Raw genomic sequence first — 22,383 nt, 5'->3', positions numbered from 1 at the left:
TTCAGTCTTTGTGAGGACTGGTGGTTCATGGTTCCCTCCTGCTCTCCTGAACCCCTAGGTAGCTACTGTTGTAGCCCGAGCTTGGCATTTGCCCTTTAGTCCTTGCCAAAAGTTGTGCTCAGCCAATTTACCTTTTAGTTTATTGCATGCAACTTGGAAAATGGCTTGAGGAGAAAAGCAAAGACTGTCAGGCGCATTTCTTCCTGCTTCCATTATCTCTGGGATCTTTGCCTGTTAGCACTTGCTGTCTTTCAGCTCTGCTCAGCTTTTCTGTTTGTTACTAGAAGAGGATTGGTCTCTTAACAAGCTATTTGCTGTAACAGAAGAAGAAGATGGGGGGCTGTAGCTGGCTCCCAGGTCTGACTCCTGAGGCTTTTTCAGTAGAATTGCTGGAAATAAGCTTTAAAATCTTTATTCAGAGAGTTCTGTCTGTTGATAAGCATACAATGATTCACACATCTTTTTTGCTTGCTGATTTGATGGATATGCTTTCATTTCTATCTTTGACTATGGTGTCCTGAATTAAGGAAACATGTAGGCATTTATTTTTATTTATTTTTTTTATTTATTCTTTTTTTTATTTTAAGAGATGGGGTCTCACTATGTTGCCCAGGCTGGAGTGCAGTGGCTATTCTCAGGCGCGATCCCACTACTGATCAGCACAGGAGTTTTGACCTGCTCCGTTTCCGACCTGGGCCAGTTCATCCCTCCTTAGGCAACCTGGTGGTCCGCACTCCTGGGAGGTCACCATATTAATGCCAAACTTAGTGCAGACACCCAGTTGGCATAGCACACTACAGCCTAGAACTCCTGGACTCAAGAGATCCTCCAGCCTCAGCCTCCTGAGTAGCTGGGACTACAGGCACACAGCACCGGGCCTGGCATTATACATAGAAATATCTTTTAGCCCTTTGGAATCCACTCTGGTTGGTTCATGTATTTTGAAAAATATGGAATGGATATTGACCTGGATTCCATGGTACCATGTTGACAATTGTGCCTAGCTATTGAGAGTCTTAAGTTTTTCTAAGGCTTGTAGATGTTGGATTCATTAATAATTTAGCGATCTTGTTAGGCCTGTGCCTCTGGATATTTTTTACAAGGGTGGTTGGTATGATCTTCATTGTTTATCTAAATTCTTCTCTTCTTGCTTCATATGAATTCTTAGTAGAAATTTGGAAACTTAAGGATGAGAGAATGATAGCTTTATTCTCCTTTCTATTTTACCCCTGTCTTTTAAAGTGGATTTTTATTAACATTCCAGCCTCAAAATTATTGGATGTGGAACCATTTCAGTCCTGAGAGAGCCAGACCGGTGGAAAGAATGTTTATTCATACTGAACATGTTTGAATTATTTCCTCTTCTCCCATTTCTCCTGATTAGTGCTTTAATTTGTTTTAACTGTTTGTAGCATGTTTCGAAGACTGGATTCCCTCACTCCTACTCCACTGGCTTTTCTCGTATTTCTTGATCCTAGCCAAGTGTATTAGTTTTTCTCCCACTGCTGTGAAGAAATACCTGAGACTAGGTAATTTATAAAGAAAAGAGGTTTAATCTTACAATCGTGGCGGACGGTACCTCTTCACAGGGCGGCAGGAGAGGGAATGAGGACAAGCAAGGAAATGCCAGACACTTCCCGTCAGATCTCATGAGACTCACTCATTATCATGAGAACTGCATGGGGAAACTGCCCCCATGATCAATTACCTCCACCTGGTCCCGCCCGTTGACTCATGGGGCTTATTACAATTTAAGGTGAAATTTAGATGGGGACATAGAGCCAGGCCATATCACCAAGATTATCTTTGAAGGTCTAGACATCCATGAAGCTGGTTTTTGCTCTTAATTTTTCAGGAATCAGATTTATAGTTGGTGACTCAAATAGCAAATAAAGACAGAAGATATATAACATTGATAACACCTTAGAGTCATAAGTTCTTAAGAAATCCTAATCGTGTAATTAAACTTTTAATTTTGAGATAAAAGTTGTGTAACAGTTATAAGAGTTCCCATGCAACCTTTGTCCTATTTCTCCTAATGCTAGCATTTGTCAAATTATAGTACAATACCACAGCCATGTCACTGACATTGATACAGTCAAGGTACAGGCCATTTCCAACACTACAGTGATCCTTCATGTTCTTCTGTAGCCCGGCTCAGAAGAGCTTCTTGCTATTGCTTCCACCCTCTCCTTACCTTGGGCAACCACAAATCTGTTTTTCCTTTCTATAATTTTCTTTTCTTTCCTTTTCTTTTCTTTTTTTTGAGACGGAGTTTCACTTTTGTTGCCCAGGCTGGAGTGCAGTGACATGATCTTGGCTTACTGCAACCTCCGCCTCCCGAGTTCAAGCAATTCTCCTGCCTCAGCCTCCCCAGTAGCTGGGATTATAGGCATGCGCCACCACACCCAGCTAATTTTGTATTTTTAGTAGAGACAGGGTTTCTTTATGTTGGCCAGGCTGGTCTTGAACTCCCGACCTCAGGTGATCCACCTGCCTCGGCCTCCCAAAGTGCTGGCTGGGATTACAGGTGTGAGCCACCATGCCTGGCCCGATGTTTATATTTTTAGTAGAGACGGGGTTTCATCATGTTGGCCAGGCTGGCCTGGAACTTCCGACCTCAGGTGATCCACCTACCTTGGTCTCCCAAAGTGCTGGAATTACAGGTGTGAGCCACTGCACCTGGCCTGTTACTGAGTTTTGAAAGTTTTTTTATGTTTTAGGTGTTAGTTGTTGGATATGAGGTTTGCAAATAATTTTTCCCCAGTCTATAGCTTGTCTTTTCATCCTCTTTAACAAGGAACCTTTCGCAGAGTAAAAATTCTTAATTTTGCCAATCAGTTGGCTGCAGAGAATATCCTCTTTCCACTTACATTACTGACATGGACCATCACCCCTCTTTTCTACTTACATTCATGCTTTATATTAAAGATAGGGACATTTTTGGCTGTTATTGTTGTTGCTCTATTTGGACTGGTAATTCTTAATGGTTTTTGAACATTTTCTACTTAAAATATTCTAAACAAAAGAGAAATTGATTCTAATTTGATTTTTTTCCAAACAGCCTTGGCTGTGCATGTGCCTCTTAATGTTTGTGATGTCTGTGAAACAATTCTCAGCATTGGTTCTAAACATAAATTTTACCATGTCTCCAGATACTTAAAAGTATTCTGGTCAAGAAAATACATTTGTCAGTTTTGGAATGACATGGTATTTCTTATCTCATGTGATATAAAAAGCCTTAATCCACAATTGCTGCATAATAACATCAGTTTGAGTCTATGGATGCATTGTGCTAAGTTCCAGCACAAATATGTTAAATATTTGATTTTTAAGTAAATCATGGTAGTGTGTAGCAGGAACAGTTAATTTCCCGCTGTCATTGGAGAGGTATAACTATGTCGTAGGTTTTTTTAAAATAGAACTAAGAAGCTTAAAGTTGGCCATGCACGGTGGCTCATGCCTGTTGTAATACTAGCACTGTGGGAGGCTGAGTCAGGTAGATAGATGACTTGAGAGCTCAGGAGTTCGAGACTGGCTGGGCCAACAATGGTGAAACCCCATCTCTGCTAAAAATACAGAAATTAGCCGGGCATGGTGGTATGTGCCTGTAATCAAAGCATGAGAAATTTTTGAACCCGGGAGGTGGAGTTGCAGTGAGCTGAGATTGTGCCATTGGTTTCTAGCTTGGAAGACAGAGTAAGACTCTGTCTCCAAAAAAAAAAAAAAGGAGGCCGGGCGCGGTGGCTCACGCCTGTAATCCCAGCACTTTGGGAGGCCGAGGCAGGTGGATCACCAGTTCAAGAGATCGAGACCATCCTGGTCAACATGGTGAAACCCCGTCTCTACTAAAAATACAAAAAATCAGCTGGGCATGGTGGGACGTGCCTGTCATCCCAGCTACTCAGGAGGCTGAGGCAGGAGAATTGCCTGAACCCGGGAGGTGGAGGTTGCGGTGAGCCGAGATCCTGCCATTGCACTCCAGCCTGGGTAACAAGAGCAAAACTCTGTCTCAAAAAAAAAAAAAAAAAAGGACAAAAAATAATATTTAAAAAAAGCAGCTTAAAGTTATATGAGTTTAAAAGGCCCCACGCGATTTACCGTCGTGTGTGTGTTTCAGCTGCCAGAGTCCGCCCTCCGAGACCTGATCGTGGCCACTATTGCTGTCAAGTACACTCAGTCCAACTCCGTGTGCTACGCCAAGAACGGGCAGGTAACTGGCTTGTTGGACTTGCCTTTGGGGAACTGTTGTTTTACGAAATATTTAAACAGCCATCTGCCTTAGGTATTGGACAGCTTGAAAGGAAATCTTTGCCAAGTGTATCTCTTTTGGGTTTGTCATCATTTCCTCAGTACCTTGGTGTACTGTTAAAACTAATGATGATCAGAAAATATCTTGGGAACCAGGTACTCAAATTAGTCATGTTTCTTCTTGCCTCGAGTGGGCTGGCACATTTTGGATTAGTGAGACTCTACTAGCTGCTACAAAACTGGATTATTTACTCCCCTTTTCCCCCAGTGGTAGTATTTCCAGGGAAGAGAGGTAAGGAATGGCACTGCCACCCGCCAGCCTTTATTTTTGCAGAGTATAGGGTATTTTCACATTATTTCTTATGTTGTCTTATCAAGAATCTGCTGAGTAAGAAAGACTGCTGGACTGAGCGTTAACCTGATCTTTAAAATCAGGTTTATTAAAGCGTAATTTATATACAGTAGAATTCACCATTTAAATGTACAGTTTGACCAGTTTTCACAAATTTCACAGTATGTGACCACTGCCGCAATAAAATACCAAACATTTCTCACTGTGTGATGTTAAGCAAGATGCTGAACTTCTTCCCCAGTGTCCTGAGCCTCAAAATACAAGACTGAGCTGGTTCATCTCTGAGGTCCCTGCTAGCCCTTTCTTCGCACAGTGTCCTGAGCTTACCTCTTGGCACTTGTTAAGTTATTTGGCCCACAAGTGATGGGGAGGTGGGGGGATGTGAATTCGCCTATGGCCTAGAAGACCCCAGATTGCCAGTCTCTGTAGTACAAACTCCTGGGAGATTGTGTCTACTGGTGTCAGGTTCTAAGAAGTTCTGCAAGTCTCTGTAGAATGAGTGCTTCATTCCTGATGTCCAGGAGGAGCAGGCTGCACAGGTGTTTGTGGTCTCTTTTATTCTCTTGTAGCTGTGGGCAGGGTTGCCAGCAGCTGTGCTCAGAAAGAGACAGACTTGGGCAGATAGCTGAGGGACTGTTCATGATAGGAACTAAAACCAGAAAATACACCTGTGCATTAAAGTCCTTGGTGCTTAGAATTCAAAGCACAGAAATAGAGGAAGGAAAGAAGAACATTTTACCTGGTGGAATTGTTTCTACTTTAGCTGCTCATGTCAGATCCTTATCCCAATTCCTGAGAGTTGATATTTTAATGTAATTTATACACTGGAGCCAACAAAGACTTTTGAATAGTCATAGTTATTTTTGTGGTCATTGGTTTTATTTATTGATATTTTTTGTACAGAGGGTCTTGCTCTGTTGTCCAGGCCAGAAGACAGTGACACACTCACGGCTTACTGTAGCCTTGGACTCCTGGGCTAAGCGATCCTCCCACTTCAGCCTCCTGAGTCACTGGGACTACAGGTGTGCACCACCACCCCCGGCTATTTTTTTTTTTTTTTTTTTTTGTAGAGATGGGATGTTGGCATCTTGCCCAGGCTGGTCTCCTGGGCTCGAGCGATCCTTCTGTCCTGGCCTCCCAAAGTGCTGGGATTACAGGCACATGCCAGTGTGCCCAGCATTGGTCATTTATTTTAACTCTTTTTTTTTTTGAGTGGGGGCCTCAAACCATCAATTTGATTGAGTTCTAGAATGTTGATAGTCATATGTCAAATATCACTGAAGAGGTATAAATAGTAGTTATAAACGTCTTACCCCCCTCCTTCATTGACTTAAAAATTATTTATATTTCTCTTATTTTGGCCTGATATGTTCTTCCACAAGATTAATGGGTTTTGGAAAATGTGCACAAAAGATCCTTTTGAGAAGAGTTGTTGGAAGAGGTGTTCACTTTCATGTCTGTGTTCCTCAGGTTATCGGCATTGGAGCCGGACAGCAGTCTCGTATACACTGCACCCGCCTTGCAGGAGATAAGGCAAACTACTGGTGGCTTAGACACCATCCACAAGTGCTCTCGATGAAGTTTAAAACGGGAGTGAAGAGAGCAGAAATCTCCAATGCCATTGATCAATACGTGACTGGAACCATTGGCGAGGTAAAAGACTTGTCATTGGGTTCTGGGCTGTGTTCATGTTCAGTTCACCCCTTTATGTGTAACTGATTTTAATTTATCACCACACAGAGACAAAGATATTTTCTGAAATTCTACATTGTCTAAAATTGATCATTGAAGATCGTTATACATTTCTCATTTTCTTCTGCCTCATGTAACTTTTTCATTGTTTTTCCCCTTTCTGAAACCACAGACCTCTGTCTTTTTAAGTCACAGCCTTGGTGTAGGTTTGTATATTTGTACTTCCAAGTTTTTCTTGGCAAGCACTGCTTTTCACTTAAGTTGAGGTGTCTGCCACTGTGTCCAGCATGGTGCTTGCTGTCCGATGGGTTTATACTGAACATTAGCTACAAATTGTGCCAGGTGTGGTGGCTCACGCCTGTAAATCCCAGCACTTTGGGAGTCTGAGGTGGGCAGATCATGAGGTCAGGAGTTCAAGACCAGCCTGGCCAACATGGTGAAACCCTGTCAACTAAAAAAAAATACAAAAAATAAATTGGGCGTGGTGGCAGGCACCTGTTATCCCAGCCACTCAGGAGGCTGAGGCAGGAGAATCACTTGAACCAGGGGTGGAGGTTGCAGTGAGCCGAGATCACACCATTGCTCCCCAGTCTGGGCAACAAGGCAAGACTCCATCTCAAAAAAAAAAATTAAAAATACAAATTGCCTGGCGGCAGGTAGCCCCAGGATCTTCCCCCACCACATTCTCTACGTATGCCATTAATAACTTGATATATTCTGTACATTTCACGTTCTCCTGTTTGAAGAAGGTATGTGGGAACATTACAATTGCAAACGTTAGATGGGTAGCCTGCCAAAAGAGAAGATCTAGCCCAGTTTCTGGACATATTGAGTGCCTAACAAAATACTGGAAGGAAAATGAAGCTTGCTAATCAAAAAGTAGGTGGTCTTGGCCAAGCGCGGTGGCTCATGCCTGTAACTCCAGCACTTTGAGAGGCCGAGGCAGGCAGATCATGAGGTCAGGAGATCAAGATCATCCTCGTCAACATGGTGAAACCCCATCTCTACTAAAAATACAAAAATCAGCTAGCTGGGTGTGGTGGTGTGCACCTGTAATCCCAGCTACTAGGGAGGCTGAGGCAGGAGAATTGCTTGCAGGGAGTCAGAGGTTGCAGTGAGCCGAAAACGCGCCACTGTACTCCAGCCTGGTGATAGAGCAAACCTCCGTCCTCCAAAAAAAGTAGATGGTCTTCTGAAAGCCAATTGAGTACCCTCAGTTTTTACCGAGGAGCAGGAATCAACATAAGTGTCGTTGAAGAGTGAGGCTGCAGAATGTAACTGAGGTACTTTAAATATTTTTTTTTTTTTAACTTTGATACTTGAATTTTTCTGTTTGATATTACCAGTCAACCCCTGCTACTAGTGCCAAAAGAGTCCTGGAAGTCAACAAGAATAAAAAGTATGTCCAAGCTAAAACATCACCCAAGGTGGAAGCACCTTGTATAGTATGGCTGTCTTAAGTCTGTTTGTGCCGCTATGACAGAATACTGCAGTCTGGTTAACTTACAAACCATAGACACTTATTTCTCATAGTTCTGGAGGCTATAAAGTCCCAGATTAAGGTACTGGCAGGTTGAAAGTCTGGGGAGGACTACCCCCTGCTTCCAAGATGGCACAGCCCCCTCTCTGGAGAGGACAAACACTGTGTCCTCACTTCACAGAAGCGGCAGACTCCCCTTGAAGCCCTTTTATAAGTCCATGATCCATTCAGGAGGGCCCCACCCTCATCGCCTAATAACCTTAGAAAGACCCTGCTTTTTAATACGGTTGTATTGGGGATTCAGTTTCAACATAAATTTTGGAGGGGATACACACATTCAAACCATAACAAATATTATGAATCATGTTTTGTCTACAACTGATTTTATATGTAGAATAATTTTTGCATAAACGTAGTTCTGGAACATTCATCCTCATCTCTTTCTTAGATTGGATATGGAGGGTTTTTAAAAAAAAAAAAAAAAAACTTGGGATACAATTTTCTTTTTTTTCTTTCTTTCTTTCTTTTTTTATTTCTGAGAGTCTTGCTCTGTCTCCAGGCCGCAGTGCAGTGGTACGATCTCGGCTCACTGCAACCTCCGCCTCGGGGTTCAAGCAATTCCCCTGCCTCAGCCTCCCAAGTAGCTGGGACTACAGGTGCACATCACCACGCCCAGATAATTTTTTGTATTTTTAGTAGAGGCGGAGTTTCACCATGTTGGCCAGGGCAGTTTTGATCTCTTGACCTTGTGATCTGCCTGCCTTGGCCTCCAAAGTACTGGGATTCCAGGCGTGAGCCACCACGCCTGGCCGGAATACAATTTTCTATTTGCCTCCTTTGCTACAACAGTGCCAAAGTGGTGGATTTAAATTAGATGATAGTCAAATAGACGTTAAGTAGTAGATACGAGGTAGATTTAAATTAGAGATTTTAAAACAATGTATTTTTATGTAAGTAGCTTAGCCAAAAATAAATATATTTATTTATAATAAACTGATTTAGAAAGCAAAATGATATTATCTTTATTTGGTAAACTTAGCATCACTTTTTTTCCTTAATGAAAATGTTTCTAAAAGCATCAGTTGAGATTCTAGATATGTGAACCTCCATGTAACTAATGGTCATTATTTACAATGAAGAAGTCCTAGGAAAAATGCCCTGGTGCTTTCTGGTATGGTGGTTTGTACCAGGTAGAACTAAAGATGATGTCAGGCTAAGCTCCTTTCTCTCTCCCTGAATAGGATGAAGACTTGATAAAGTGGAAGGCCCTGTTTGAGGAAGTGCCAGAATTACTCACTGAGGCAGAGAAGAAGGAATGGGTTGACAAACTGAGTGAAGTTTCTGTCAGCTCTGATGCCTTCTTCCCTTTCAGAGATAATGTAGACAGAGCTAAAAGGGTAAGTATAGAATTGGGTACATGTGCCTAGAGTTGAGCCATTATGTAGCAACTGTTTCAGAAATCCTGCCCTTGATTTTTAAAGGTGTGGCAGTGTGATACCAGTAATATTCAGAGAATCATTTTACTTCTCCATTCTATGTATGGAAAACCCAAATCCTGTTGTTATTTTGCCTTTTTGACGGAGTGGATCTTTGTTAGCGTATGCTTTTTAGAGGGGGATTCTGAGTTCTGCAGATTGTTACATGAGACCGCGTTTTGAAAACCAATGTACTTCCCCAGAGTGGTGTGCTGTACATCGCGGCTCCGTCCGGCTCTGCTGCTGACAAAGTTGTGATTGAGGCCTGCGATGAACTGGGAATCATCCTCGCTCACACGAACCTTCGGCTCTTCCACCACTGATTTTATCACACCTTGTTTTATGGTTTGCTTATATGTAGGTGAAACTTTGAGAATAACTTTAAAAAAAAAATAAAACAGTACATCTTAATCACTGGATCGATCCATCGATGTTGGTAGTTGTGTTTTATGTTAAAGATACAGTCAACTAACACATTATACATAGTTGAGGAATTCCAGAGCACCTCTGCGTGCCTGAGCTCAGCCCATCCCACAGCACTGCCTGTGTGAAACACAAACTTTCACGGGAACCAGAGGAACTGAGCAGCCAGAGAACCTGGCACAGGTGCCTTAAAGCTCCATGCTTCCTCCTAGGGAAGGCTTCTAGTGCCGTTTGTTTTTAATCACACTCCTGAGAAGCTTGGTTGTCTACTTTTCAAACACACAGCAGATTGGCACCTGTGAGCTGGAACCTTAGAGGAGATTAGTAGGTTTTGTTAGCCCCCTCTGTGGATAATCGGATGCATAGTTTTTCTCAGTGCTAAGTGAAATGTTTCCCAGAATGTCAGCAGCCCTAGATTCACCCTCTGGAGCTGCATAAAAATGTCATCAATGTTTGGTGCTCAGAAATTGTACCCAATATTCCAGGCACAGGCTCATCACTGCAGTGGGCACAGTGGGAGGGCAGTGCCTTCCTTCGTCAGGCAGGACAGAACTGTGCATCTGTATGTGCTGCCTGTGTGCTCCTGACCATTCACATGCGCTCCACCTGTGGTCAGCGGAAACCCTTTGCCATCGTTCACCTTGACAGATGAGTCCTTCCCTGTTCCCAAGTCTTTAACCTACCCCCTTCAGAAATAAAAAATTCTGAAGTTTTTTCTTAATAGTCATATTTCTAAGTTATTTCTACATCAGGTCATCATCCAGCCCCTGCATAGTACCTGCCCACATTGAAACAAGGCTGACTTGTGTGACCAATAAAATACTGCCGAAAAAATCATGGCTTTTGAGGTCCCTAATGCATTGCAACTTCAGCCTCAGTTTCTTGGATTATCCTCTGGGATAAGCCAAGACCGTGTTGTAAGATTTAAGCAGCCCTCTGCAAGGAGAGGAGCCGTCATGCTTACACTAGCTGCCAGCCACACGAGTGAGCCACCTCAGAGGTGGATCCTTCAGCTCCAGTCCCAGGCAACACATGATCTGAGCCAGAACTGTCCAAAAAGAGCTCTTGAATCCCTGACGCATCGGTACAGAGAGATGCATACTGTTGTAAGCCACAGAGTTCTGCAGTAATTTGTTACGTAGCAGTAAATAGCAAATACAGATTTTATAAACTAAGTGTGCATTGTCTTTTTGATGGTTCTTTGACTTGACCAAAGGTTAACATTAAGGGTATGATAATGGGAATAGACTGGGCACTGTGTCTCCTGTCTGTAATCCCAGCACTTTGGGAGGCTTGCTTGAGGCCAGGAGTTCAAGACCAGCCTGGGCAATGTAGGAACATCCTCATCTCTAAAAAGAATTTTTTTTTTTTTTTTTTAAGATGGAGTTTCACCATGATAGCCAGGCTGGTTTTGAACTCCTGACCTCAGGTGATCCACCCACCTCAGCCTCCCAAAATGCTAGGATTACAGGCGTGAGCCACCACGCCCGGCTAAAAAATTTTTTAATTAGTTGGGCATGGTGGCTCATGTTTGTAGTGTTCTTCACATAAATGAAGAATAAATAAATGGAGACTATACAACTCCCATGCAGAATTCTAGTAATTTACATCAATACTCTACCTTTAAGATGGGCATAACTCTCAGCTCTTAAGTGTGGCCTGTACACAGTGACTTGCTTTCAAAGAGTATAGTATGGAAATGGGAATAAAACAGTAGCTACAGTGGTGAAACCTGACAAACTTTCTCAGCCAGTTGATCAAGGTCAACATCAATAATGTCCTGGTGATCGGAAGTACCTGAGAATGGGAGAATGGCATTTTACCTTTTTGGTCTTCTTTCCAAAACCCTGTACTCTCAGCCTAATCATGAGAAAAATATCAGATATAACCTAGCTGAAGGACTTTCTACAAAATACCTTCCCTCTGTCAAGGTCACCAAAAAGAAGAGAAGCATGCGAAACTCATGCTTAGAGGAGCCTAAGGAGATGTGATGACTAAATGCAACGTGGTGTCCTGGAACAGAAAAAGGACATTAGGTAAAAACCAAGAAAATCTAAAATGTTTAGTTAATATGGGTTAATATAGGTTCACTAATTGTATTAAATGTACCATACTAATATACTAATGAAAGGGGAAGTTAGGTGTGATGTATCCTCACAGTTTTTTCTGTAAGTCTAAGATTATTAGATAACAGGCTGGACATGGTGGCTCACGCCTGTAATCCCAGCACTTTGGGAGGCCGAGGTGGTATGGATCACCCGTGGTCAGGAGTTCGAGACCAGCCTGGCCAACATGGTGAAACTCTGCTTCTACTAAAAATACAAAATATTAGCTGGGCGTGGTGATGCGTGCCTGTAGTTCCAGCTACAGGGAACTGTAGGGAGTTCCTACTGTTGGGAGGCTGAGGCAGGAGAATGGCTTGAACCCCAAGGCGGAGGTTGCAGTGAGCCGAGATTGCGCCATTGCACTCTAGCCTGGGCAACAAGAACAAAACTCTGTCAAAAAAAAAAAAAGTATATAACCACATTCTAGTATCATAATAAAAGGCTAAGCCATTTTGAGTATCAAATACCCAATCATTTTTAGATCTCACCCAATGGCTTTTTTTTTTTTTTTTTCCATTTTTTTTGTTGTAAAAACCAAGCCTACTACATACATTGCATTTGATTGGCGTGTCTCAAGTGTCTTCAATAACCGGTTTCTCCTTTTTAGATTTTTGTGGTCAATTGAAGATTTTGGATCCTATAGTTTCCCACATGCGGGGCCGTGCTGTTACATTCCTGTGATGTCATTTAGTTGGTGCCTCTGCTCCTTTCTTTCTTATATATTGATAGCGGTACAATATGTAAGAAATTTTTTTACTACAGGTAATTTGGTTTTAGTTGGATTTTTTGAGAATTTAGAAAAGTTTTAAAACCGCCCTCCATGAAGATGAGTTTTCGAATTTCTTCCTGCGGGTTTATAAATGTTCACTTCATGTGTATTTGAGGCTAACACTGTGGACACATGTTTAAAGTTATTACGGATTTTGGATTTGGGTTTTCTCTCATGGTTTTTGTCAGCCTTTCCCTTTGCACTCAGCCCATTTGTATTCAATTATTGATATGTTTGCGCCTTATTCTTACTATCTTATAAAGTTTGACCCACTTTTAATTTCTTTCTTAACATCGTTTAGAATGTACGGCCGTATTTCCCCTAATAAGCTAGAAGTGTAACTCCCCATCACCCCACCCCACCCCATTCCAAATTCCTGTTGATTCCTGCACTTGGGGTTACATTTTCTCCTAGCCTTTTTGGAAGACCAGACTTTCTAAGGTTTCTGTTTACCCTCACCCCACCGGGCTTTCTTTGATCTTTTACTTGTCCCTCCAGGAGATTCCTTTAGTCTGCTCTTCCAGTTTACTCATGAACTCCTACATTGTATCCGTTCTGCTCTGTGTCCCGTCCATTGAGCCCTTTATTTCAAGAGGTATATTTTTGACTTCACGTATTTCAGGTTTTCTTTTCCAATTGTTGGTATCATCTTTCTAGCTTTGTTTTACTATTTCTACTTCTGTTAGAATCTGTAATTTAGTACGTTACTTTTCTTTTAAAATCTCTTTACTCAAGTGTTGTGGTCTGTTGGCCTGTGAGTTCATTTTTCCTAATGTTGGCTACCCAGCAGGCTTGAGCCAGAACAGCTGATGCCCTCCTTGCCAGCCCTGCGGGGTTCAGGAAGGACAGGTTTGAGTGAACCCTGGGGCGGAGCACCCAAGCAGCAAAAACAACCATTCTTCACTCTAGAAAATGACTCCGTTTAGGGCTGTCAACAGCTCCTTTCTCATTTTACTGTCTCAGTTCCCTGCCTTATGCCAAAAAAAGCAGTGTCCTGCCTTAAGCCAAAGTACCAGCCCTTGCATGTAAGCTCACTCCCTGGGTCCCTCATATTTTGCTCTGTGAGGTGGTGTTTTCCTTTATATGTACTCAAGTTAATCTTGGTGGAGGTAGCCAGTAACCAGGGAAGCTGAGCACTTTGCGGGGGGGGTCTGGAACTGGAACCCCATTAACATGACTGTGTCTAATATGGTTAAATGACTTGAAATGTCAAGACTGGAATTTCACTGGTGTTTAAGTGAAATGCAAATGATCTTATGTCTGTTGTTTCCACGATACAGAAGGGCAGAGATCCATAATGTAACAATGCCCTGACGAATGCTGAGTGTATTTCTACTGGGGGACCCCCTGGGCACAGGGAGAAAACAGTGCATGAAAGGGATCCTCCAGTCTTCCTCTGTTTCCCTTGTCCTTTGACACCGGCTTCTCTCCAGGCCACCTTCTTTCTAAAGCCCAGCCTATGTGCCTTCCTCAGAGTACAGAATCCTGCGGGTCTTTAAGCTCTCAGTGCCTTCCATTCTTGGACTTTTGTTTGTTTGTCTTGAGATGGAGTCTCGCTCTGTCACCAGGCTGGAGTGCAGTAGTGTGATCTTGGCTCACTGCAACCTCCACCTCCTGGGTTCAAGTGATTCTACTGCCTCCACCTCCCCAGTATCTGGGACTGTAGACACTTGCCACCACGCCCAGCTAATTTTTTGTATTTTTTAGTAAAGTTGGGGTTTCACCATGTTGGCCAGGGTGATTTCGATCTCTCGACCACGTGATCCACCCACCTCGACCTCCCAAAGTCCTGGGATTATAGGTGTGAGCCACTGTGCCTGACCCATTCTTGGGCATTTTTAGATCTTATTTTTGCCAAACATGGTGCCAGATACAAATTTTCTTTAAAAGAAATTGTAATAAAGCATGCATATAGAAAAGTGCATGAAACATTTATCATTTAAAGTATAATTTTTTTTTTTTGAGATGGAGTCTCACTCTGTCACTAGGCTGTCTCTTGACTTTGTGATCCACCCACCTCAGTGCCCCAAAGTGCTAGGATTACAGGTGTCAGCCACCATGCCTGGCCTAATGTATAATTTTTTTTTTTTTTTGAGACAGAGTCTCACTTTGTCGCCAGGTGCCAGGCTGGAGTGCAGTGGCACAATCTCGGTTCACTGCAACCTCCACCTCCCGGGTTGAAGCAATGCTCCTGCCTCAGCCTCCTGAGTAGCTGGGACTACAGGCACACTCCACCACGCCCAGCTAATTTTTGTATTTTTAGTAGAGACAGGGTTTCACCATGTTGGCCAGGATAGTTTCGATCTCTTGACCTCGTGATCCGCCTGCCTCGGCCTCCCAAAGTGCTGGGATTACAGGCATCAGCCACCATGCCCGGCCTAAAGTATAATTTTTAAGCAAACACATGTATCACCACCAACCAGGTCAAGAAGGGGATTTTGCTAGAAAGTCCCCACATTCCTGTCCTTCATCACCACTCCATCTCTCCCTCTAGGAAACTGTCTTTGTGCCTCTTAGGGTAATCACTACCTTGTTTTGCCAGTCAGTAGGTGGGTGATCTTGGGCACGTAACTTCAACCTCTTGGAGTTTGATTCTTCTGTAAAATGGGGATGGATTCACTCTTCCAAAAGGCCGAATAACTGCTGGCCAAAAGCACATATTCTGGAGTTAGTCTCTCAGGTTTGAGTCCCAGCTCTGCTACTTACTAGCTGTGTGACCTTTAGGTGATTCACTCTGCCTTTCCCTCACTTTCTATTTGTAAATGAGATGAGAACAATACAGACATCTTCGAGTTGCTCTGAAGAGCAAATGAGAGAAAATATTATGGCCACTTAAAATACCACCTGAGTCATGATAAATACTGTTTAAAAAAGATGCTAATTATTAGTTTCATAAATCTTTTGTGTATACAGAAGCATAGGAACTAGTGGAAGATAACAAATGGAAATTGTGGAAAATAATAAGTGTATATTTATGAATAGTTTTGTTTCAGTTTCCAAACTGGTAGCCACAAAGTTACTGAGTTCCTTCAGCCTTCATCTACTCTTTCCCCACACCTCTTCCTCATGAAGGAGCAAAAATCAGATTTCCTATAACTAAAGTGGTATTTTTTTAAGATAAAATTTACATAATGTAAAATTCGCCATCTGAATCATTTTGAAGTTCAGCGGTTTTCAGTATAGTCACAAAATTGTGCAACAGTCACCACTATCTAATTCCATAAAGTTTTCATCACCCCAAAAGGTAACTGTCTCTTAGCGATCACTGTCCATTTCCCCTTCACCCCAGCTCCTGGCTACCATAAATCTACCTTTTGTTTCTGTAGATTGGCCTTTTCTGGACATTTCGCATGAATGGGATCACACAATATGTGCTCTTTTGTGTCTGACTTCAACTTAGCATAATATTTTAAAGGTTCATATTGCAGCATGCACGTTCCTTTTATGATCAAATATTATCATATGGATATACCACCTTTTGTTGATCCACTCATCAGTCGATGGACATTTGGGTTGTTTCCATGTTTTGGCTATTAGGAACGATGCTGCTAGGAGCATTTGTGTACAAGTTTTTGTGTGAACATATGTTTTCTGTACTCTTGAATGTATGTCTAGGAATGGAACTGTGAAGTCTTATGGTGACTGTTTAACGTTTGAAGAGCTGCCTGGCTGTTTTCCATAGCAGCCACACCATTTTACATTTCCACCAGCAGTGAATGACGGTACGAGGTCCTCCACCAATGCCGTACATTTTGAGTCAAAAATAGCTTTCCAGCGCTTGACTTAGCATCTTACATCTTAAGCTGAATTACAGAGATGGGCAGGTTTCATTGTAAAGTCCTGTCCAGCAGTCTCCTGGCAAAGGCAGCGCTTCATTCTGGAATGCAGTGGCCATTTGCAAAGCACAAGGTTGCAAAGGCCTCAGTGGGAGATTCCTTGGCCTTTGACGGATTTTGCCTAAGGGAGCCTGCTGTGGTGTGTAGCTTCAGGACAGGTGATGACAGCCCCAGTCCATCACTCTGGGCTGGCTGCCTTGTACAGCTTCAACCAATGCTAATTTCAGTTCTTTGGGGGCTGCACACGAGCTATTTTAGAGATAAATTTGGCTCCTGAGATTGTTAAAACCTACATGTCTCTAAAGAGTAAAAAGGAATTCAAGGAAATGTAAAACATGCTTTAATAACTCATACCTGACTCTACTGAGGAACGTTAAAAAAGGAATTTCCCATCTGGGACTTTCAGCTGAAGCCCTGTTTCTCTTGCTGTTTTATTACATATTTTCTTCACTTCATTTGTAATTTATATAGGTTTCTGTTTGCAATTCACATTGAATCTTTTATTTTAATGAGGATATGGCGCGAGATGATGTGATAATGAAAACAACTTGCGTTTCAAGTGTAAGTGCCATATACTCTTGAAAACAACTTTCTTAGTTTGTGCAAGGTCATCTTTGTGTTTGTGCTGCTTTATCAGTGTTAATGGGAATCTTTAAATGTTTCCAAACATGAGAAGTCCTGACAGTGATCTTTTTTTTTTTTCTTAATAGTTGAATTGTCTCCCTTGAAAATGGGATTTTTGAATTGTTACCTGCCACATTCCCTACCACAGTAATGGGAACTTACTAAATAGGAAGCAATTTCAGCACTTAAATGTGCTGATGTGATGTTTCTTAATCACTTTAATGAGTTTCATACCACTAGAAGTGGAATAGAAGTTTCAATGGAAATATAATTAAATAGAAAAGTCATTTCCTATACTTGTAATTTTCCCCTGATCATTTCTTTATCCACCTCCACAGAAAGGGTGCCCTACAGGTATATAGCGATGTTATTATACAGACTTATTTGCATAATTCACTTAGGTTATTAGTGCTGAAAACTGTAAAATAGAACAATACATTTTATTACAAATCAAGTGTAGCAAGGCAATGTAAAACTTTCCAACAATGATATTTCTTTTTAAAGTCTGATTAATATTTATTAGTTTTACGAACTTTTCTTGAATTGTCGGTTTCTTGCCTAAATCTAGATTTTTCTTTTAGTATGCCTTTTCAATCTGACCTGCTTAAAACAATTCTCAGGGGAAGCAATGACCTGAATCAGTAAAAATGGTAAAAGATCTTTGGAGATACTTTGTTTTTGTGTTTGAGATCAGGAGCAAACAAACCTTACCTGGGAGTTTATCAAGCCATGCTAAAAGCGTCAGCTGACACAAAGTAAGCCATGTTAGACCTGGGCGCGGTGGCTCATGCCTGAAATCCCAGAACTTGGGGAGGCCGAAGCGGGCAGATTGTGAGGTCAGGAGTTCGACACCAGCCTGATCAACATGGTGAAACCCCGTCTCTACTAAAAATACAAAAAAAAAAAAAAAATTAGCCAGGCGTGATGGCACACATCTGTAATCCCAGCTACTTGGGAGGCTGAGGCAGGAGAATTGCTTGAACCCGGGAGGTAGAGGTTGCAGTGAGCTGAGATCATGCCATTGAACTCCAGCCTGGGCAACAAAGTGAGACTCTGTCTCAAAAAAAAGGACATATTAGATTGAGTTATCATACCATGGGGTTTCCCTAAGACAAAACTCTTCTATACTACACTATTTGCTGAGAAATAGTCAGTACAAAACAAAGTTTTATCATTCTTGCATTGTGATGCTAAAAGAAAAGGCCATGTAATTTTTTTTAATTTGCTGTTTGTTTAACTCATAAATTTTAACATATTACTTTGGAGAGTCCAACAGACATTTTGGAAAAGGTGATATTTTTCCCTGACCTAAAGTGGGAGCTTGAGGCTTTTTACATTTCAACATAAAAGTAAAGGGGCTTGCTATCCATTTAGTTAATGCAATCCAAGTGAATTTGCTTACACTGAATATTTTTTTTTTTTTTTTTGAAACGAAGTCTCACTCTGTCACCTAGGCTGGAGTGCAATAGCATGATCTCAGCTCACTGCAACCTCCGCCTCCTGGGTTCAAACGATTCTCCGGTCGCAGCCTCCCGAGTTTCGGGAATCACAGGAGTGCCACCATGCCTGGCTAATTTTTTATTTTTTGTAGAGACAGGGGTCTCACTGTGTTATCCAGGCTGGCCTCAAACTCCTGAGCTCAAGCAATCCTCCCACCTCGGCCTCTCAAAGTGGTGGGATTACAGGTGTGAGCCACGATTCCCAACCCTTACACTGCATTTTAGGGTAAATATTTTTAGGTTTGTAGTTAGGCAAGTGGTTTGAAGCATCATCAGTCTCAACCCAAAGCGGCTCTTTCCTTATGTTTTTAGATAGAAAGACCTTTAAGCAGGATTCAGATGAAGGGCCTGCTCTACCAGCTCACCTATGAATGTGGAGGCACCAGCTTACTTTCTGCAGCACATGTGTCTTAGGGGGCTATCCCTTCCCACAGTGTGTAGATTGGTACTGAGATGACATTCTCTTTTCAGGGTGCAGTGATGACCCACATATGTGAGACGGTCATTTAATATCACCTTGATTTATACTTTCTGTGATTTTTTAAAAACATACAGAGCAGCTCTCTTGGTACGATTGGGCTGATAAAGCTGAAAGATCAGTAATGTTAAATAGAAGCCCAGGGTCTGGGTCTGTATTTTGCTAAGGAAACTTCATCTGCGCTTCCTTCCCTGTAAAATTAAGCTGTAAAACCTCCCTTAAATGAGATGGCTAAATGTCAAAGCATTTTATAAACTGTAAATCAATTCAAATGCATGTTAGTATATTTGTTTTCAAATGAACCATATGAAGTATCTTTCTGTATTTAGCTTAAATATTCTTTGCCAGGTATTTATTGAAATACTTTCTTTCACTGTACAATAGCATATTTAAAAAGTGCTTTGCATGTCTTGTTTATTATGAACTAATTTTTTACTAATTAATAATTAACTATTTGCAGTGCCACTATTTACTATTCTGAATGTCACATTTATTTATCTTCTTTATATTTCCCTCTGTCTACCATGCTGGAGTTCAATGGCGCCATCTTGGCTCACTGCAACTGCCGCCTCCCGACTTCAACCCATTCTCCTGCCTCAGCCTCCCAAGTAGCTGGGACTACAGGCGCCCACCATCACTCCCGGTAATATTTGTATTTTTATAGAGACAGGGTTTCACCATGTTGGCCAGGCTGGTCTCAAACTCCTGACTTCAGGTGATCCGCCTGCCTCAGCCTCCCAAAGTGCTGGGATTACAGGCATGAGCTATTGCGCCCGGCCTGAATGTCAGATTTAATTCCAAAGTTTGCTTGCTCAATGTTAAACTGAAAAAGAAATTACCTTTACAGATCACTAGTAAACAAACTGTTTAGCTGGGAGTTTATCAAGCCATGCTGAAAGTGTCAGTTGACCCAAAGTAAGACATGCTAGATTGGGGTTATCATGCCATGAGGTTGCCCTAAGACAAAAACTCTATACCATACTTTTTTTTTTGAGACGGAGTTTTGCTCTTGTTGCCCAGGCTGGAGTGCAATGGTGCAACCTTGGCTCATTGCAACATCCACCTCCCGGGTTCAAGGGATTCTCCTGCCTAAACCTCCCCAGTAGCTTGGATTATAGGTGCCCGCTACCACGCCCGACTAATTTTTTGTATTTTTAGTAGAGATGGGATTTCACCATTTTAATCAAGCTGGTCTTGAACTCCTGATCTCAAATGATCCACCCGCCTTAGCCTCCCAAAGTGCTGAGATTACAGGTGTGAGCCACTGTGCCTGGCCTTCAAATACTTTTAATATCTTAGTCATCTTTATTTTTCTCGCAGGTACTCTCTTTGAACAGAGTTTTATTTAATAAAGGAAGGACAGGTGGGGGGAGGAAGGGATGAATTATAATGGTTAGAAAAGAGCAACTACAGGTTATTTTGATTATACTTCTAAAGAGTAAATGAGCAATTTTAATAAATATTTGAGTCCACCTAAATCTATTAAAGCAGAAAATATAAAGCTATTTCTGTTATGAAGAGGTGATGAAAACCAGTCTGTGTTTTTGTAGCAACTGACTTAGAAAATCTTGTACTGAAATCAGCAGTTAGAGAGACTTGCACAGTATAGATTTTCAAATGTTTGCTGAATTGAAAAAGAACATTCACAAGAATTGTTTCCCTCAAGGTATCTTATATCAAATAAATGATCTTCAAGTTGTGGAATGTAAACCTTTTATTAAAACAGTTGTCTTTCCACAGTAGTAAAGCTTTGGCACATATAGTATAAAAAATAATCACCAACCATAATTATACCAAATTCCTCTTATCAACTGCATACTAAGTGTTTTCAATACCATTTTTTCCATATAAAAATACTGGGAAAAATTGATAAATAACAGGTAAGAGAAAGATATTTCTAGGCAATTACCAGGATCGTTTGGAAAAAGTGAGTACTGTGGATATTTGAAATACCACGGTAACGGGACATGCTGTTCTTACAGTATCGCGGGCCAGACACTTATGTGAGAGCAGAAGTGTTTGGGTAACTTTCCTACTTAAAATTTTGGTCATAGCATTTCAATACATTTTGCATCTTGGTTGGCTGCATGTGCTTTCCTATTGATCCCAAATCAAATCACAAGTTAGAATCACTTCATTTATAATACTGAGCGGCATTGAATACTTTGAAGCAGAACAGGCAATGTGCAGCCCTCATTTATGAGAAGACTCTCGGGACGCTCCCAGGGTGATGCTTGGAGAAGCTGTGAATTGAGCGGAAGCTGGAGAACTTCCTCCAGAGCAAAGGGCTTAAGAAAGAAACAGGAACTCTAAGATGGGGCTGCTAACATCACTCCAGTTTGGATGGATCTTGGCAGAGAGACATGCTTGTTCCTCTGGGTTGGAAAGATTTACTCTCGGGAATCTTCTCTGTCAGCTTGTACATCTAAAGGCATGAAGCACTCAATTGGGCAATTGACATTCTGTTAAAATGGAAGAAGGAAAAGAAATTAGTGGCAAATACTGTAAAGTATACAGAAAAAAAATGCGGGGAGGTAGGGACTGACTCTCAGCACAACTGCTTACAGATAGGTTAATATTTCTTCCTAATCTCAAGAACCTAGCAGTTTGCTCGGCAATAGAAGATGTTCAGGAGTTTAATACATTATAACTTAAATATATTATGGAATACAGTGTTTCTCTTAAGTCATTTACGAGTTTAAAAATTTTAATTTTTTTATTTTTCTTCCTGGACGACTCAGATCCATAGAAAATTTTTCAAATAAATTTTATTTATTTATTTTTGAGACAGAGTCTTGCTCTGTCATCCAGGTTGGAGTGCAGTGGCACGATTTCAACTCACTGCGACCTCCACCTCCCAGGTTCAAGCCATTCTCCTGCCTCAGCCACCTGAGTAGCTGAGATTACAGGCTCACGCCACCATACCCAGCTAAATTTTTTTATTTTTGCTAGAAATGGGGTTTCACCATGTTGGCCAGGCTGGTCTTGAACTCCTGATCTCAAGTGATCCACCCACCTCGGCCTCCCAAGGTACTGAGATTACAGGTGTGAGCCACTGCACCCAGCCCAAGTTTTTTTTTTTAATTAAAAAAAAAAAAAAGGTTCATTCTGAAGAAAGATTCCTGTAGAAAGAGACAGTCTAGTATGAGGGAACACACTCCTGGTGCTAACGCACTTACAGTGTTTGTTCTCTGATGGTATCTCTGAGAATACTGGTTGTAGGAAAGGCCAGTGGAGCCTTCGGTACCGGGTTCGCCTCCAGGTCTGCGGCAGTTGTCACAGCGCCAGCCCTGAGAGAGTAGAGGCATGAAGTCAAATGGGGTTTATGATAACCTGAGGACATCATAATTAAGTGTTTGAGTTAAAGAAAAATTTCACATCTTATGCACCGGCAAAATA

General features: G+C 41.7%; 2 protein-coding genes across 2 annotated transcripts in view; one reads left to right on the top strand and one right to left on the bottom strand.

Annotated features, from left to right (window-relative positions):
• ATIC (5-aminoimidazole-4-carboxamide ribonucleotide formyltransferase/IMP cyclohydrolase) overlaps nt 1–9,679 on the top strand; it is a 37,234-nt gene extending 27,555 nt beyond the window's left edge. The window contains exons 13-16 of the mRNA XM_032278307.1: nt 4,121–4,213; nt 6,074–6,256; nt 9,017–9,172; nt 9,454–9,679. Coding sequence (XP_032134198.1) covers nt 4,121–4,213; nt 6,074–6,256; nt 9,017–9,172; nt 9,454–9,573 — 552 coding nt within the window. The 3' untranslated portion in view covers nt 9,574–9,679. The remainder of the gene's footprint in view (nt 1–4,120; nt 4,214–6,073; nt 6,257–9,016; nt 9,173–9,453) is intronic.
• An 11,001-nt stretch (nt 9,680–20,680) lies between these two features.
• FN1 (fibronectin 1) overlaps nt 20,681–22,383 on the bottom strand; it is a 76,129-nt gene continuing 74,426 nt past the window's right edge. The window contains 2 exon segments of the mRNA XM_032278306.1: nt 20,681–21,446; nt 22,164–22,274. Coding sequence (XP_032134197.1) covers nt 21,375–21,446; nt 22,164–22,274 — 183 coding nt within the window. The 3' untranslated portion in view covers nt 20,681–21,374.

Source organism: Sapajus apella, unplaced genomic scaffold (genome assembly GCF_009761245.1).
Source record: "Sapajus apella isolate SASKATOON/1434 unplaced genomic scaffold, GSC_monkey_1.0 scaffold10, whole genome shotgun sequence".
Classification (NCBI taxonomy): Eukaryota; Metazoa; Chordata; class Mammalia; order Primates; family Cebidae; genus Sapajus; species Sapajus apella.
This window is presented reverse-complemented; position numbering and strand designations above follow the sequence as displayed.